General features: G+C 44.8%; 1 protein-coding gene and 1 long non-coding RNA gene across 3 annotated transcripts in view; one reads left to right on the forward strand and one right to left on the reverse strand.

Moving 5' to 3' along the window:
- The window catches only part of RGS14 (regulator of G protein signaling 14), a 292,753-nt gene that overhangs the window by 195,143 nt on the left and 78,417 nt on the right, over positions 1-19,193 (forward strand). For both annotated transcript variants that reach the window (XM_073566583.1, XM_073566629.1), the window contains one exon: positions 4,838-4,914. In XM_073566583.1, coding sequence (XP_073422684.1) covers positions 4,838-4,914 — 77 coding nt within the window. The remainder of the gene's footprint in view (positions 1-4,837; positions 4,915-19,193) is intronic.
- LOC141082552 (uncharacterized) lies at positions 11,916-12,685 on the reverse strand. Its single transcript, XR_012230536.1, has 2 exons — positions 12,497-12,685; positions 11,916-12,448 (listed from the first exon to the last, which is right to left on the reverse strand). It is a non-coding gene; the product is annotated as an uncharacterized lncRNA (long non-coding RNA).

Raw genomic sequence — 19,193 nt, forward strand, 5'->3', positions numbered from 1 at the left:
TGAACATGCTGCGTTTTTTACCGCAATGTGTTTTTGTTGCGGAAAAAAACGCATCATGTGCACAAAAATTGCAGAAAGCATTATAAGAATGGGATGCTTAATGCATGCATTTTTAAAGCATTTTTGCAAGGAAAAAACGCTTAAAAACACGAAGAAACGCTTATGTGGGCACACAGCCTAAGGGTTCGCTCACACTTGCATATAAATAATTGGTCCCATTTTCTCACTTGTCATCCCTGCGCTGTCCATGTGAAATCTGTTATTTTACTAAATAGTACACATGAGCGAACCCAAACTGTAAATTTTGAGGTTTGTACCGGACACTTAGTTTACAGTATCGAACTCCGAACATGGACTTTTATAGGAAGTCCGGTTTATTGTTTAGGTTCGGTAATAAATAAACTTGGTTGAAAGGCTGCAGCGCAGCAAATCATGAAGCTTTCAGGCTGTGGGCACTTCAGGATCCATTACAGCCATGTCTAGTATTGGCCTGGCTGTGATTGGCCGGCGCAGCATGTCACCCAACTTGTATAAATGCTGGATCATGGGTGGTTTTGTGTGTGTTCACTTTTCCAAAAAGCTTCTCTGTGTGTACTCTGCACCCATGTCTGTGGGAGTAGTGCACCTGCAACCAATGTTTTCTGCTGTGTCTGTGCGATTATTGTGCCTAAAAACTAATTTTTCCACTTTGCATCTGTGTCTGTGAGAGTAGGGTGACTACTACCATTTTTTCCTACTCTGCCCTGTGTATGTGGGAATAGTGTGCTTAACACTAAGTTTTTTACACTGCACCCATTTCTGTGGGAGTAGTTTGCCTAAAACCAATTGTTAATACTCTGCACCCATGTCTGTGAGAGTAGTGTGCATAAAAACAAATTGTTCTACTTTGCACCCATATCTGTGTGAGTAGTGTGCCTAAAAACACTTTAACAAAATGAAGAAAGCATAAAATAGGGATATGGATATGGCTGTGGTGCTGCTGGTGTTGATGGTGTATCTGCTGGAGGGAGAGGATGTGGTCATTCTGTACCTGCTATGTGCCTAAATGAAACAGTTTCCTCTGGGGCATGCAGGTGACAGGATGTTCTGCATCATTTCATGAATGCAGCTACATGAATGGTGAGGCCAGAACATCTTGAAGCAGTGTTAGATTGGGTGGCTGGGAGTGCCTCCAATTCCTTTGCATTATCTTACACCTGGTCTCCTGCAGAAAGTGCAGAATTGGTACCTGAAGTTCAAGGTAATCCGGCTACCACCTCACACTATGGCAAATCAGCCAAGCACTCTGAGCCCCAAGTCATTCAGCAGTCTCTTCTGCTTTTTGTTGACTCTGCTGGCTGAGGTTCTGTGGCCCATCCACCTGGCCCTACTCCAGAAGTGGAAGAGACTAAGTTTATTGATAACCAACTCCTTGTTATGTTGGAGGATGAGTACATGGGAGGCCTAATGCACACGGTCATTGGACCACCGCAGCACATCTCAGAAAAGGATGAAACACAGTTGCCAACTGCAGCGTCTTTCTGCAATGTGTAGAACAGCAAGGAGGGCAGGTGTGAGGAGTGAGTGAAAGATGATGCAGGGGATGATGATGTCCTAGACCCCACATTGAGCGATGGCCATCCTGGGGATGTGCGCAGTTTGCAGGAAGAACAGGTGGTCACGCTGTCCCAGCAGCACAGCAAAACAGGGAGCAGAGTGCAAAAGCAAGTAATCTTTATAAAGTGCAAAAATTTAGTACACAGAAAAAATATTTCCTGATTTAAAAGTAAAGTGCATAAAAAATATAAGAAAGGGGATATAATAAATAAATACCAATGGTCAGTGATCTTGTGACTCCTATAACTCCAACGTACTGTATGTTTCGCCAGCATGTCTTTCTCAATGAGTGTGAAGAGGAAGTGAATGGGGGAGATATTTATATCAGATACAATGGTTCTCAAACAGATAATGTACTGTAATTAATAATAATTCTAACATTAAAAGAATATTTTATAACTACAATGGCATATTGATATCAGTAAGAACAAATTTATTCATATATAAAAGGGGGGAATCAGAAAAAATATACTGCCAAGATACATGCGTTCCACCGGGGAACACACGCCGCAAACAGACACCCTGGAACCAGAAGTGACATGCAGCGACGGTGCGTTCCAGCAAGGAACGCACAAACAGAGCGCAACGAAAAAGTAAGTGTAAAATATTCCATATTTTAGCATCCTTGAAAGAGGGGAAGGCGATAAGCCTTAGTAGTATGATGCGACATATAACGCATTGAAAATTAGAACCAGGAGTGAGTATACAATATGGCGTCCGCCAATTTTTCCAGCAAATTTTCCATTCAAAAAGTCAAATGGCGCTTCTTCCCTTCCAAGTTATGCCATGTGCCCAAAAGGTGGTTTTCTCCCTCATATGGGGAAGTGACTTGCTCAGGAGAAATTTCACAATTTTTCCTGCTACCCCTGTCAAAATAAAAATATTTGGATTTGAATTAAATTTTTTGTGAAAGAAAGTTAAATATTCATTTTATTTTTCCACATTCCAAAAATTCCTGTTAAGCACCTGAAGGGTTAGTAAGTTACTTGAATGTGGTTTTGAACACCTTGACAAGTGGAGTTTTTAGAATGGTGTCACTTTTGGGTATTTTCTGTCATATAGGCCCCTCAAAGTGACTTCAAATATGATGTGGTCCCTAAAAAATGGATTTGCAAATTTTCTTGGAAAAATGAAAAATAGCTGGTGAACTTTTAACCCTTATAACTTCCTAATAAAAAAAAAAATTGGTTCCAAAATATCACTGATGTAAAATAGACATGTGGGAAATGTTTTTTATTAACTATTTTGTGTGACATATTCCTGTGATTTAAGGGCATGAAAATTCAAAGATTAAAATGATAATTAAAAATTACGAAATGTTCAAAATGTTTGCCAAATTTCCGTTTATTTTTCACAAATAAACTCAAGTCATATTGAAGAAATGTTACCACTGTCATGAAGTGTATACAATATGTCACAAAAAAAAAATCTCAGAATCAATGGGATCTGTTGAAGTGTTCCAGAGTTATAACCACATAAAGTGGCAGTGGTTAGAGTTGTAAAAATTGGCCTGGTCATTAACGTGCAAACTACCTTCGGGGGTAAAGGGGTTAAATCTCCGCCTACTGGTTCAAGACTATTATTTTTTATTTTAATTCTATGTTATTTTCAGTCATCTCCCTACCCACATTTGTTTGCAGGGCAATTGTCCAGCTCTTACCCCAGTTTGCTTCCTTTTGCCACCCAATAACCCTTACTATTACCATTTTATAGCCGTTTTAAAGCACCGAAGTTCAGGTCCCCATTGATTTCTTTTGGGTTTGGGGTTAAGTTCGAATGCCGAACCGTACTTTGAACTATAGTTTGGCAGAACCTGACCATCCACGAATCCTCTCATTCTTACTAAATATCTCTTAATTTTTTACTGGACCATTTACAGTTTCCTATGCTACAGAATTGTAATGTATCCATAAAAATTGGATGCCATACTGATAGTCTGTATGGAATGAGATTCTTTTTCTTGCATTTTGGAGTGAAAATGTAATATGCTGTGATTTTTTTCTCATGCCGAATACAGCTGAGAAAAAATATGCAAATATTCACTGCTTCATTGAATAACATTGGTCCGAGTGCAGTCCGATGTTTAATTGGATTACACTCATCCAATTTATACGCTAATGTGAAGGGGACCCTAAGGATGAGTGACTCTTCAAAAATTGACATTTGAAGATTTGCTCAAATTTGTCCTGGAAGTTTCATTCGCATCAAATGTATTTGATGTGAATTGTATTTATTTGATGTCAATCAAATGGGTTTATTATGCATATTGCATGTAGGGTAAAAAAAAGAAAATAATAATACTCACCCGTCCTTCATCTCCTCTGCCCAGCTTCTTGCTTCGTCCTCATAGTTCCAGTACACTCCTCAGTCACAGAAGGGTTCAGTCTTCTACAAAGGTCCTGTCTAGTCTTTGGTGTCTACAGCGCTACCACTAAGCCTCATGGCATCCTAAAGTAGTGGAGAGATGGGTGTCTTGATGTCGCACAAGGACCATTCAGAAACTGGATTGGACATGTGGGGAAGACTGAAGACAAGCTGTGACTAATGACTGAACCAGAACTGTGAGAGCCAAGTAGAGGTAATATATTTTTTTTAAACAGTTTCCAGACCTTTTAAATCTAACAAATTGGTGTCAGCCACTGGAATTGAGTAAATATCCTAAAAAATGTATTCACTTGAATCTGATATTTGTTTTGTGAAATTTGAGGCAAATTTGAGTTGTCTCAAATTGTTTAACTCATCTATACTCCCCATCGTATGTGCATTTCTATAGGTCTCCTGATAAGTGCCAAGTCTAGTATTTCAGCATTTCCGATTTATACAGGATATGCAACAAAACTTCTTTAAGATGGCCTCCCAAAATTTATGTAAGAAGGTTCTTTTAGAATCTAGAGGGAAAGTCCTCTCAAAGAAGAGGTCATATACACTAATAGAGCAGTGGCGCACACAGATAGAAAAGGGCCCCTGTGCAAGGACAGTCTGTGGGCTCTTCCTAGTTCAATAGTTCTGCCATGACAAAAGCTCCTTGCTGTTGGTCCTGGTGGGGCTGCATATGGCGCACAGATGATACAGTATGTCCGCCCCTCAAAAAGAGTATGACAGAGCTGAAAATATGGTGTTGCTAAATGGTTGTTCCTAGAGGGTGGTTTCTGAACTCCACCTTTTGGCTCTCCTGGGATTGTGACATATTGCATTACTGCATCCTTTTAACTGCAATACTGTATCTGGGTTGTTCTTGCAGAAGGCACTGGCCCTTGATCAGGAATGCTCCATTCTTACTGACCAGGAAGTGAAGTTGGAGAACAGGATCAGTTTTGAGTAAGTTCAGTCTCCTTACCTGAACAGCTTGATAGCATCTGACTCTTCACAAAAGCAACTGTAAATTCTTTAATGGCTGGAACCTCTGACAATTGTATCCTAAGTGACCTGACAACATGAATTTCTTATTGGTCTGATTAAAGGGTGGTCTCAACATCATTAATGGTTAGAATTGCAGCTCTTATTAAAAATCCTTTCCATTCTCAAGAATGATGGGGTTTTAATTCTACGATCTACTGCCTGTAGCCCAGTTTACAACTGGCCACCACAAAGTATGTTAGAGGCAACTTTTTTCCTTAGCATGGAGCTATGCTGCAGAGGCAAAGCTGTGGACAGTTCAAACCAACAGTCTGAAAAAAACAGGTTTGACCTGTCAATCATTTAGAAGCACACTGCTCCCAGAGAGGCAGCACCAAGAGGCAATGGAGCGGTATACTCCTGAACATCCATCATGAAAATAAACCTTTAATCCCTACATGACATCCACCATACATGTATAGTAGATTAATAGCGTGGGCTCAGGAGTTGAACTCTCTACATTAGCTGGGGGTATATTGCATATTGATGTATATTGCAAGCAAAAAATGTTAGTTGTTTCACCCTCTAGATGTTTAATTCCTAATCAAGGGCAAGCACCACTAGAATCTCTGGTTAGCAACATCAGCAGTATGTAAATGGTAATAGCGTGAGTTATGGCATCCCAAGGCCAAATGATGGCTTTCAGATCTGAAAACCACAGAGACCTGTTAGTCCCTGCCATAAGCAGAGTCTTACAAGCCAAGTGTCAGTGTAAAACTGACAAAAATCGATGATTGAAAGTTTGAGTCTCATAGTAGGACTAGGTAAGAAGGTAAAAAAAAGTACAATTACATTTGTAAAAAATTTTTTAAAAATAACAAGATATGGCCTTTAAAATCACACAAAAATGTTTCACCAGAGAAAAAAAACGCAATTTTACCTAAAAATAAAAAAAATAAAGAAACAAACATATGCAGAGCTCAGCATGAATGAGTGCAATCCCAATATGGTTGTCAGAGAACCTTTCAGAATCAAAATTTTCTATTGGATTTCATACTATAAAATACTCCCACAAATGTTGGCATTACATTGATTGCAAACAACATTTGTTATTTTTTACACCCAAAAAAGTAATTTTTCGCAGCAAATTCAATAAAGACCGTGTCACAAAAATGAATACACCCCAATGAAAGTTTTAGGTCCAAAGTTAAAGTTTAGATTACAAGATTCTAATTAACAAAAATTCAACCACAGATAAGACTAATTATTCATTAAACAAGTGCCCAGCAGACAGTTGACAGTAAAAGGGCATTACTCTAAAAAACACCCTTCCTATTTCATGCTGACAACAATGGCACCACAAGGAAGAGAAATGTCATAAGACCTGAGATGTAATAAAATTTCTTTACACAAGATAGGGGAAAGCTACAAGAAGATCATCAAAGCTCTATTTATCAGTAATAATACTGCAGTAAAACTGATACAAAAAATTACAAAATATGGAACTGCAAGTATCTCACAGAGACGTCCAGGCTGACCACGGAAGTTAACCCTTAAACAAGAGCGTTGAAGAAGGGTCAAATAAAAATGACATGCAAGTTCACTGCAGTTAGTTAGAAATGTAGAAAGCTAAACCAGGGTGAGTGTTTCAAATGTCACAATACAATGTACACTGCAGAGGAATGGCGTAATGTGATGTGGGGCTATAGTCGTGGGTGAGGTACTCATGTTCTACAGCCTGGCATGCTGGATGTAAATGGGGGTCCTGGCTGGGTGTGTGGACTTTAACTACTGGGGTCCTAGGCCCTTGCAGGCTGCATGATGCCGATGACTTCAGCTGGCCTGGACCAGATGTTGTCAAGTTCAATGAGGGAGATCACCACTCAAAAATAAACTGTCTTTTACAGAGCAACAGCATAGAAAGGGGAATGTACAATGGATAGTGGGTGCAAATCTTCATGAATGTTTCTCTTAACACATAGAATATCTTCATATACATTCTCTCTTTCCTTCCTAAATGCACTGAGTTTCTCTGCCTTTGCCACAACCCAGCACAGTGCTTCAGGAGCTTCCCATTTCCCCAACAACAGCACCACAGTACAGTATGCGAGAGTCCTATAGTTCAACCTGTGGTTCCACGTTATTTTCCCATTAGGGGAGCTACTTATACCACTATGGTCATTACTTAGCTTCTCTGTTTTTTCCTCATGGCTTGGAATTACCTCATTTGACACTCTCTTTGCCTTGCGTTTTCTACTCTGATGCGTTCCGTTATCTCTCTGGCTTGTGAATTTGGGACTGTCCCGCCAGGCCTCTTGCCTCCTCTGGTAAATCACTCAATCCATCTATCACTCTTCCTCGTCTCTACTCTGGATCTCACTATCTGTTGCCTCGGTCTCTTCTAACTTCAGGAACACCCACTTCATGCGACTATGCTCACTGGTCAGACCTTACATCTGCCTTTGCTGTATGCTAGACACTATCTTCCTCCTGACATGAAACGCCTTCTGTCTCTTCACTTTAGCTCCTCCCACTCTGGGCTAGTCCCAACTGTTACCCCTAATTGTCTTTACAACTACTTAGTGCTAGACAGAACAGAACTCTATTACTATAAACATACAGGGCCTTGCGAAAGTATTCAGCTCCCTGGAACTTTTCAACCTTTTCCCACATATCATGCTTCAAACATAAAGATACCAAATGCTAATTTTTGGTGAAAAATCAACAACAAGTGGGACACAATTGTGAAGTTGAACGAAATGTATTGGTTATTTTAAATTTCTGTGGAAATTCAAAAACTGAAAAGTGGGGCGTGCAATATTACTTGGCCCCTTTAACTTAATACTTTGCTGCGCCACCTTTCGCTGCGTTTACAGCTGCAAGTCGCTTGGGGCATGTCTCTATCAGTTTTGTACATCGAGAGACTGAAATTCTTGCCCATTCTTCCTTGGTAAACAGCTCGAGCTCTGTGAGGTTTGATGGAAATCGTTTGTGAACAGCAGTTTTCAGCTCTTTCCACAGATTCTCAATGGGATTCAGGTCTGGACTTTGACTTCGCCATTCTAACACCTGGATAGATTTATTTGTGAACCATTCCATTGTAGATTTTGCTTTATGTTTGGGATCATTGTCTTGTTGGAAGACAAATCTCTGTCCCAGTCTCAGGTCTTTTGCAGACTCCAGCAGGTTTTCTTCAAGAATGGTCCTGTATTTGGCTCCATCCATCTTCCCATCAATTTTAACCATCTTCCTTGTCCCTGCTCAAGAAAAGCAGGCCCAAACCATGATGCTGCCACCACCATGCTTGACAGTGGGGATGGTGTGTTCACGGTGATGAGCTGTGTTGCCTTTACGCCAAACATATCGTTTGGCATTGTTGTCAAAAAGTTCAATTTTAGTTTCATCTGACCAGAGCACCTTCTTACACATGTTTGGTGTGTCTCCCAGGTGGCTTGTTGCAAACTTTAAAAGACATATTTTATGGATATCCGAGAAATGGCTTTCTTCTTGCCACTCTTCCATAAAGGCCAGATTTGTGCAGTGTACGACTGATTGTTGTCCTATGGACAGACTGTCCCTCCTCAGCTGTAGATCTCTGCAGTTCATCCACAGTGATCATGGGCCTCTTGGCTGCATCTCTTATCAGTCTTCTCCTTGTTTGAGATGAAAGTTTAGAGGGACGGCCGGGTCTTGGTAGATTTGCATTTCAATATGATCGATATGATCGCTTCCACAGTGCTCCTTGGGATGTTTAAAGTTTTGTTAATCATTTTGCATCCAAATCCAGCTTTAAACTTCTCCACAACGGTATCACGGAGCTGCCTGTTGTGTTCCTTGGTCTTCATGATGCTCTCTGTGCTCCAAACAGAACTCTGAGACTATCACAGAGCAGGTGCATTTATACGGAGACTTGATTACACACAGTTGGATTATATTTATCATCATTAGTCATTTAGGACAACATTGGATCATTTAGAGATCCACAATTAACTTCTGGAGTGAGTTTGCTGCACTGAAAGTAAAGAGGCCGAATAATATTGCACGCCCCACTTTTCAGTTTTTGACTTTCCACAAAAATTTAAAATAACTCATAAATTTCGGTCAACTTCACAATTGTGCTCCACTTGTTGTTGATTCTTCACCAAAAATTTACATTTGGTATCTTTATGTTTGATGCATGATATGTGGGCAAAGGTTGAAAAGTTCCAGGGGGCCGAATACTTTCGCAAGGCACTGTACATTGCTAAACATGCTACATATCACATAACATCACATTACTTTAATATACATCTTCTGTATAATGCACATATCTTCAAGGTGGAATGTGGGCTAAATTTACATCTTCTTACAATGGCATGCATGGGTTTCATCCACAAAGGAAGCCTCTCCTAAAGCCCATGCGCAAAAAAACAGCCTACAATTTTCCAGGGCCAATGATAAAAATATGAAGACTACTGGGACTCTACACTCTGGAGTGATGAGACTAAGATAAATGTTTTTTTTTGGAATTGATGGTACCAAAACTTTATGGACTTTGCAAACTTTAGGAGTACTAAGAAAAATGCTTGGTGCCTACAGTGAAATATGGTAGTGGCAGTGACCTTACGTAGTGCTGCATAAGTGCTGATGGTGTCAGAAAGCTACATTTCATAGATTGTATCATGAGTATACAGATGTCCTGCTCCATATTAAAAGAGAAGATGCTGCCACTTCATGCCACTGGTAGACATGCAGTTTTCCAACATGACAATGATCCAATACACACATCTAAGGCCACTGTTGTATTTATGAATAACAGGGTGAAAGTGACTCAGTGGCTAAGTATATTTCATGATCGGTGAACCAAAGCTCATTTAAAATGGACTGAGGCATAATAGAAAACTTGTCTGGTCAGGTGAATAAAAATTTGAAATTCTTTGATATTCTTTATGGAAACCATGGATCAAGAGAAGAGAGACCATCCTGCTTGTTATCAGTGTACAGTTTAAAGGTCTGCATCTCTGATGGCATGGGGTTGAATTATTGCCTCTCAGTTGGGCAGCTTAAATATCTTCAAAGGATTGTCAATGCTCTGCACTATATAGAGGTTGTAGAACAATATAGAAAAGGCTGGAGCAAAGCCACACCTCCCCCCCCAGCGAGGGCGGAGGCCGGCATGACAATGGTTGGGCGAGATAGGGGATATTCATGAGTGGGTTGGGGGCTGATGGGGCCATTTATATGGCAGGGATTGGGGAGAGGATTATCACTTTCGGCTCTCCAGGGTCACAATCTGTTCTCCCCACATCCATTCACTCACCATGGTCGACATGGACAGGATCTTGGAGAGCCTGAGGGCCGCAGCATCATCGTAGCCCCATGGCTGGCTAGAGAGGCAGGTGGCCGGTATCATCGGAGGGACGGTGGGGTCTGCTGAGGAGCCCCCCTCCCGTGAGCGGTGTCCTCATCGAGTGAAGCCTCCAGAGACGCTGTCACTGGACTCTGCTCCCTGGACCCAGCAGAGGCACCGGAGCCTCTCTGGAGACCCTCCAGGCCGGGCGCCAGTCAGATCTCGCACCAGCAGGTCACGGCCTGGGAGGAATCCGAATGCCAAGCAGGGTCTGGCAGCGTCTAGGCCTTTATCACACGGCAGTGTGGGGGCAGAGTCAACGCGCACTGGGCCTTCTGGGAGAGGTGATGTCACGTGAGGTCACCGCAGTGAGATCCCAGTTGGGCGGCCTGCCTCTGCACCAAGGAGGGACACTTTGGAGCGAGGAGACGGGGCAGCAGCGGGTGGCATCCATTCAGGCCTGGGATGCCACCATGTTCTTTATCTGCAGTAGGGGGCTCTCCTGCATTTAGTGGGGCTCTGGTGACATCTTCTCCCCGGTTGCCGGGGGTTTTGGACAGCGGGCCGTGTGCTGCGGGTTCATCAGTGCAGGCACAGCTTGCTGGTGCAGTGCATCGTTTGGGATCTTCATTCTCCCTTCCGGATCATCTTCCCGGGACGTCAGGAAGCTTTGGAACGCTGGGGTTCTGTCTGAGGCCTCTGGTTGGCATGATGAGCGGGAACAGCACATCGGATGGACGTCTTGATCCCTTTTTTCTGGCTGGAGGGGTCACAGCCCCCCTGCAGCCCGGTGAGTATTATTCTGTGTCTTGTCCATCTTCACAGATTTTGTTGTCCCCTGTTTTAAGGGATAGTCAGAGGGCAGACGTAGTCCCCAGTGGGGGGGTTGGGGGTACAGAGGATCCAGTTAGCGAGAGTGTAAGGGACGTTTTGGCTAACGTGCGGAATTTGCTTTCCCGTCTGGAAAGAGGGGTGGTGGCAACTGGGCTTCTACTAGCATGGGTAGGTCCGCAAGCTGGAGGTTATGTTTGGCTGAATAGGTCGCTAGAGGGGCGGGGTAGGATTTCTGATTCCGTGTCAGTGTCGGTGCAGACAGAGAAGGAAAAGGAGTGCATAATTAATTTAGATGACAGGGCGCACGGGGAGGTTTTTGTATGCTTCGAGGGTCCATTGGAGGTGCACCTTAAAAAGGTAGTCCGGGAAAAGATCTGCAGAAATTCAATTTAGACAAGGGTAAGAAAGACGATAGTAAGAAGGAAGAAGAGGAGAAGCGTAGGTGATGTCTGATCCCTCAAACTTTCGTGAACTGGTTACAGGCTTTTGCCATTTTGGCAAGCATGATTGGGGAAAAGGCTCTGGAGAATTGCTCTCCCCTATTTTGCTACATGGACTCCATTGGGGAGGCCCATAAGACTTATGGGGGGACAAGCTTGGCTACGTTATGATGAGCAATTTCGTCAGAGGAAGGCGATGAGGCCAGCAATTAGGTGGGATTAAAAAGAGATAGGGCAGTGGCTGAAAATTATGGCAGCCAATATATATATACATATATATATATATATATATATATATATAGATATATATATATATATATATATATATATAGTAGGGATTTGACTCGCTTAGGTGCAGCGGGAGACAAACATGAGGCACGTTCCTTTAAAATTTCACCAGGTTTATTACTCCATAAACCATAGACAGCATAACACTGAAATGTAACCTTCACTTCAGGCAAAGGAACAGAAATGTCCGTGGCTTCAGACTCGGACTGAGAGTCTCAGCACATGCTGGGAGCTGTAGTCCTCCCCATATACACTCTCTGTAGTGTCCCACCTGGACACATGGAAGTCTGTCCACACTCAGACAGACTCCCTCCACTCTCTCACATGTGCCAAACACCTCAATTACATAGCCCTGTAACCACACCCAAAGGGGATCACATGGCTATGACATCACCAAAGGTTGTATAGACACACAGGCTTCCCTGACACAGTGTAACAGAAAGATCAGCAGTACCTCTGCTGATCAATACACCCTGGAGCCTGCATCCCAAGGCCACCCACCTTGAGACCCACAATGGTCATTTAGGACCCTGCTCCTGTTACCACACTGAATGTGCCTGTACACCCGTCCTGGGACACCCACACAGCGCCCCCTAGCCGACACAGTGGTAACTACACCACATACCTCTATACCTCATACCTCTATACCTCTATACACCACATACCACTATACCTCCCCCCTCTGTTCAAACTTGTGGGGTTGAACACATGACATCACCCAGGTATCTTGAGACCTGGCACCCATGTCACCTTGCCCTACAAGTCGAGAGGACCATCTCCATCTGTTTCGGTAGTCAAACTGCCTCATATTCACGTTAGGCCTCCACCGCCCCCAGCGGTCAGTATCTCGGCCTTGGGCTTTGGCCTTCCCGTCAATGTCCGTCAGTGTGATCAGACACTCTTTAGTCTCCACCTGTTTGCAGTGCGCTCCGTCACCCGACCTTTCTCTCACCGGCCGGCTCTCCCAGTTCACACTGTCATGAGTCCCACGTCCAGCTGGGCCAACTGGCTGGTCTGAGTCTGACCCTCTGTCACTATGTCCACCACCGGGTCTCATGCCTATGTTACTACGATTAGAACGGCCACTTGCGGACTCTCGACGTTCTTGCCTTCGACTACCTGTCCTTTCATTCCTTGGAGGATCCCTTCGGGTCCTTACACCTTGGGTTGGAGGTGGACGCCACCTGACGTTCTCTATCTGCTCATTCATCTGCAGTCGATCCTGTCTTAGCTGCTCAATCTCCTTCAGGTACGCTACCCGATATTCCAGGAGCATGCAAAGCTTCCCAATGCTTTCCACCGAACCAACCACAATGACAGGAACCATGTTATCTTCAATAACGACTTGGATTTCACCAGCAGGTGGGATCCTCACTCTCTTCACACAGGACCGATTCACCATCTCCTGCATCACCTTTCCAAGTCTGCCAACGACTTTCCCCACCAGATTTCTGGGTACCGGAATTATGTCTTCCACAAAGCCCAGCCGACTTTGTGCTTCCCTTGCAAGCTCCAGACGTCGAGCGACTTTCCTTTTACGCTCCACGAGCATCTGTTTCGTGCGGAGACATTGTAGGTGCATCTCCTTCAGGATAGCCACCCTTCTCTCTGTGTCTTCCGTTTCTGCCAGTATCACCAACTGGTCTGTTTCTGGTGCCCAGCTCACACTATAGGCCTTTACTGCCTTTTTAAAGGTCTCATGCACACCTTCGCTGGCACACGCTTCTCGCACGTCTTCGGGTACCTCCATCACGCACTTGAAGGTCATGGACTTGCTCTCATCCTGGACAGATGGCTCTGGGTTCCCCACGGACACTTCCCTCAAGGTATCTGCCAAGACCGGGTGACTGTCTTGTGCAGCTCTTGGCTCACCATCTTCCTGAGATTTACAGTCTTCAGGACCCTTTTCCAAGATGGGCTTTGGCAGTTCTGCCTTGCTATCAGTCGGGCACGGCCGCTGTACGTCTTCACCCATCCACTTCTTCTCCTGTAGAAGACCTTTTACTACTCCACTGAGTTCTTGCAGAACTTTATCTCGCTCCTCTGCCAGGTAGCGACGCTGATCCTCTCTCCTGAGAATCTCCTGTTGATGCTTCTCTTGGGCCTCTCTGAGCACCTCCATATCTTCCAACAGGGTCTTGTTCATGGTTTTACACGCTGACAGGTGACCTCTGAGCTCAGAGACTTCCTTCTCCAGCTCATCCACTCTGTGCTCAGCTGCTTGCCTTAGGACTCTTTCCCGTTCGACATGTTCTGTTACAGTCTCCTTTATCAGCTGTATCTCACGATCCTGCTCTCTTTTGTCCATCACGTGTCGCACCACTACCTCTTTAATTATATCGTTAAAGGGTACCACTGGGTCAGTCACCCCAGTCAAGTGATCCCTCCAGTTACCGTCCAGCACCAATGTGTCTAGTCCAGTAGTCTCGTCTCCCAGCCCACCATCTGTCTTATCACGAGATGTCAGGTCCGTCAGTTGGGCAGATGTACTTCTTCCTCTGGTCAGTTCTACCTCTGACCTGTCCATGTCAGGAGCCGTCACTGTCTCAGTGTCCGCTGGCCCCACAGTCGAAGCATCTCCATCATCCGACCAAATGTCATCAAACAAAAGAAAGTCCCGGCCCCTCTCCCAGGCATAGACTAAGTCCCGTGGTATCCCTCTACCTTGGCACTCACCACCTTTGGTCCCCTCAAACACTACTGTGTCTACTGCGTAGTTCACCGTGACCCCGTGTTTACAGTGAACCCTGACGTTTTTCTCGGTCAGAGAGAAAACGAGAGGAGTTCCTGTCAGAGTCACCTGACTCTCTGAGTCCAGCCGACCAAAGGCTCCTTCCCGGTGCAGCATCACTGTACACATCTGTGGCCCGTCATTACTACCCGGAAAGGATATTCCACATTCTGAAAAAGACCTGCACATACACTGCGGTACTCCAGACATACTTACTGAGATACCCAGTGCTGTCACTTCTTCACACTTGGCCCCTTTCTGGACCACCACCCTGCTTTGGGTTGCCACCCCAATTTTGGTCACCGCCCCCTTTTGGAACTCCACCCCTTTTTGGGTTACCACTCCAATTTGGGTCACCGCCCCCTTTTGGGACTCCACCCCTTTTTGGGTTACCACTCCAATTTGGGTCACCGCCCCCTTTTTGGACTCCACCCCTTTTTGGGTTACCACTCCCTTTTGGGTCACCGCCCCCTTTTGGGTTACCACTCCCTTTTGGGATTTCCCCATGTCCGTCCTGCAGAACCTCTTAGGCCACAGTTCACACCACACAGTTTGTCTCTCACGATACCAGACAAGTCCTTGCTGGCACCACCACAGCTCCTGCTGTCACTGATCACCGGCACCTCCGGCTGCTGTTCACACACATACACAGCGGCTGGTGTCACTGCAGCTCCTGCTGCGCCATCTTCGTGGACCCGCCGATCCACCGGAAGCCGCTTGTCACCTTCGTAACCCCGCCGGGTTACTGGAAGCCGCTTGTCACCCTCAAAGATAAAAAAGCCACAAAAGTGCGCCCATAGGGCCTTACCAGTGCAGGTATAATGGGTTATGCAGCAATAATACAGGGTACTCACCCTCAATAGTTGTGTAAAGCCACAACTACTGTATCCGCTTAGTCACATGCCATAAAGCTGCAGCAGGATGGCGTAGACAGACAGCGTCTGCTACCAATGCTCCCAGGGCAGATCCCTTAAAGAAAACACCAGGTCCCTGTGCTGCGAGACCTTCGTGACCCCACTGAGCCACAGCAAGCACCTTCAGGTTTTGCAGAGGAAAAGAAAAAAAAAAAAACACATGCACAGTCTCTCACGTCCTGTCCATGCACTATTCAGGACGTACCGTCTCCGCCTGAGACCGTCCACCACACAGGGCGCACCGGGTGCTATTCAGGGAGCAGCCCTCCTCCCAGGGTCTCCCAACACACCGGCCTCACCAGGTCCAAGGTCATAGCACGTGTTCCAGGGATCCGATTCCTCTCCCAGAACCTCCCAACACTGACCCTCCAGGACCTTGCTCACTGACCCCTCCAGGAACACAGTCTCTCACTGACCCCAGTGCAACACAGACTCCTGTCTGTTACCTGTGTCGGCCACACAGGTTCCTGGACGCCTCTTCTCCTCAGAGGTATCCCACAAATTTTAATACAGTCACTTTCTCTGACCTCAGTCAGTATTACTCACGGTTGTCAGACCGTCTGCTCTCCTGGCTCAGAATCGCCAGCGCTGCCACACGTGCTTCTGGGAGTCGCTGCCCGCAGTCTGTCACCAATTGTAGGGATTTGACTCGCTTAGGTGCAGCGGGAGACAAACATGAGGCACGTTCCTTTAAAATTTCACCAGGTTTATTACTCCATAAACCATAGACAGCATAACACTGAAATGTAACCTTCACTTCAGGCAAAGGAACAGAAATGTCCGTGGCTTCAGACTCGGACTGAGAGTCTCAGCACATGCTGGGAGCTGTAGTCCTCCCCATATACACTCTCTGTAGTGTCCCACCTGGACACATGGAAGTCTGTCCACACTCAGACAGACTCCCTCCACTCTCTCACATGTGCCAAACACCTCAATTACATAGCCCTGTAACCACACCCAAAGGGGATCACATGGCTATGACATCACCAAAGGTTGTATAGACACACAGGCTTCCCTGACACAGTGTAACAGAAAGATCAGCAGTACCTCTGCTGATCAATACACCCTGGAGCCTGCATCCCAAGGCCACCCACCTTGAGACCCACAATGGTCATTTAGGACCCTGCTCCTGTTACCACACTGAATGTGCCTGTACACCCGTCCTGGGACACCCACACAGCGCCCCCTAGCCGACACAGTGGTAACTACACCACAATATATATATATATATATATATATATATATATATATATATATATATATATATATATATATAATTCCTTTCATGGGGGGGGTCGGGTCTGCCAGTCACGCCCAGTCCAGCACAGCAGGGGCCGGGGGCCTGACGGGGCAGGCCGAAGGTAAAAAATTGGGATTATGCTGGCAGAATAACGACAGCCAGTGCAAGTTCAGAGCCAATTGTAAGTTTAAGCACCTCTACTCCCATTGCAATGGCTCCTCGCATGGGGCTGCCAAATGTTTAAAGAAAGGAAAGCCCAGAGCAGGGGGCACTAATTCTCAAGGGTAGACTTGAGATACCCTGATAGGGAGAAAGCAGAATTGTTGTTACTAGGCTTTAAGGTTGGTTTTACGATCCCTGCCCCTCCTTTCATCATCCCTCAGTGCTTAAGAACCTCCGGTCAGCTGAAACATATGGGGATGTAGTTTATGAGAAATTGGGTAAGTATGTCGCTTTGGGTCGCATGGTGAGTCCGTTTAGTTGTCCTCCGTTTGAGGATTTGGTAGTGGAGTGGTGCCCAAGAAATAACTGAATAAGTTTCGGCTCATTCATCATCTGTCTTATCCCCGGGGCATATCATTGAATGACGGAATTGATTTGGAGCTCTGCTCCGTGGTCTACACTTCTTTTGATGAGGCAGTTTGGTGGGTCAAAAAGTGTGAAAAATGGACTTTGTTGGCAAAGACGGATATTGAGTCTGCTTTTTGTTTACTGCCGGTGCATCCAGATAGTTCTAAGTTGTTGGGCTGTTATTGGAAAGGGGAATTTTTCATAGATTGGTGCTTGCCTATGGGCTGTTCATTGTTATGCGCATACTTTGAGGCTTTCAGTTCCTTTCTGGAATGGATGGTTCCGGATGTTTCTGGTCTTGAATCTGTGATCCATTATTTGGATAACTTTTTGTGCGTTGGTCCCAGGTAAGACAGAGGGTCCAACTACTTGTTTACGTTTTTTGGGTATTGTTATTGACACTGTTGAATGGGAATTTCGTTTGCCCAAGGAAAAAGTGATCGATTTGAGGAAGGAGGTTGCTAGGGCACGACGTCTGAAGAAGCTGTCTTTGCTTGATCTGCAGTCGCTTTTAGGAAAGCTGAGTTTTGCATGTCGGATTATCCCGATATGGCGAGTTTTTAGCGGAGGTTAGCCAGTGCCACGGTGGTTGTTTCTGCTCTTCATCACTTTTTTCGGCTTTCCGCAGAACACAGGGAGGATTTGGCTGTTTGAAACACGTTTTTGGAGCAGTACAATGGTCATTCAATGCTCACGGAGGAGACAGTGGATAATGGGGCTTTGGATTTGATCACAGATTCGTCTGGTAGAATTGGTTTTGGAGCATATTTCAGGGGTCAGTGGTGTGCGGCACGTTGGCCGGAGGCTTGGTTTTCTTCAGGTTTGTTCAGGAATATTGCACTGTTGGAGATTTAAATCAAAACCCAAGTTTTAGACCAAAATAATGAAGGACACACCTCAAACCAAGATAAATACCAAAAAACGAAAGTGTGAAACCAAAAAGTATAATTAAAATGAAAAATTTATTAAATAGACAAAAAGAATAAAATTACATTTGTAGAAAGGGACTAAAACTGAACAGAATGAGCTCCAAGGGGTCTACAAAAAAGGTTATATACTTGTGACAACGAAATCACATATAATTAGATAATGAATATAGAACAAATTAACCATATTAAATAGAGATTTCATGAAAAGGGTGTATAAAGTGCCAAAAATAAAATAAATTCAGGAAAAACCTAGTAAGTGATATAAGCTGTTTGCACAAAATATGTAGTAATGACCAAAGAAATGGCTGCAAAGGCTACCAGTGTAGCGTCACAAGTACATAGCAGTGAGCAAAATTACAAAGTGCAATAGTGCAAGAATGAATTGTGGCTGTGGTTGTCATACTCCGGGATTACCACTGTGTGGTCTGAGATTGTGCCGCGATGATGTTGGCGGAATTCGAGGTCGGTGACCAAAGTTAACAAAGCCAGGATTAAGGTCAATAGGGCAGTATCTACATTTGTTTCAAGGAATGGGGGTGTGGCTGTGAGGGACTTTGAGTTGGAAAAAGGGGTAGACTATTTTTGGCTTGCTGATGGGGTTCATTTGAATGGTATGGGCAGTGACATTTGGGCATTGAAAGAGCCATAGCTGATCGGTGTGGTGGTGCCACGGGCCTTTGAGGTGTTCAAAGGCACGCGCTGTGGAGGTTGGGGGAGTCCTTGAAGTTGGTTGGAAATTGGTACGGGGATCCATGGGCATATGGTTTCCTCCTTTTTGGCATTTAATATGTTTTGGATCTGGTGAAATGGGGTGGGGAAGTCGGCAAGGTTGTCGGATCCCCAGGATGTTTGAGTGAACATTGGAACCCTTGTGGTTATGGTGCTCCCGAGCCAGTGGGGTAACGACTGGGAGTAAAATTGGGGGCTGATTTGTGTTCAGTTTATATATTTGGTAATCACCAGATTTTGGGAGCTTCATGGACTCC

The sequence above is a fragment of the Dendrobates tinctorius genome, unplaced genomic scaffold (genome assembly GCF_039654945.1).
Source record: "Dendrobates tinctorius isolate UK_male_01 unplaced genomic scaffold, ASM3965494v1 ptg000001l, whole genome shotgun sequence".
NCBI classification, from domain to species: domain Eukaryota; kingdom Metazoa; phylum Chordata; class Amphibia; order Anura; family Dendrobatidae; genus Dendrobates; species Dendrobates tinctorius.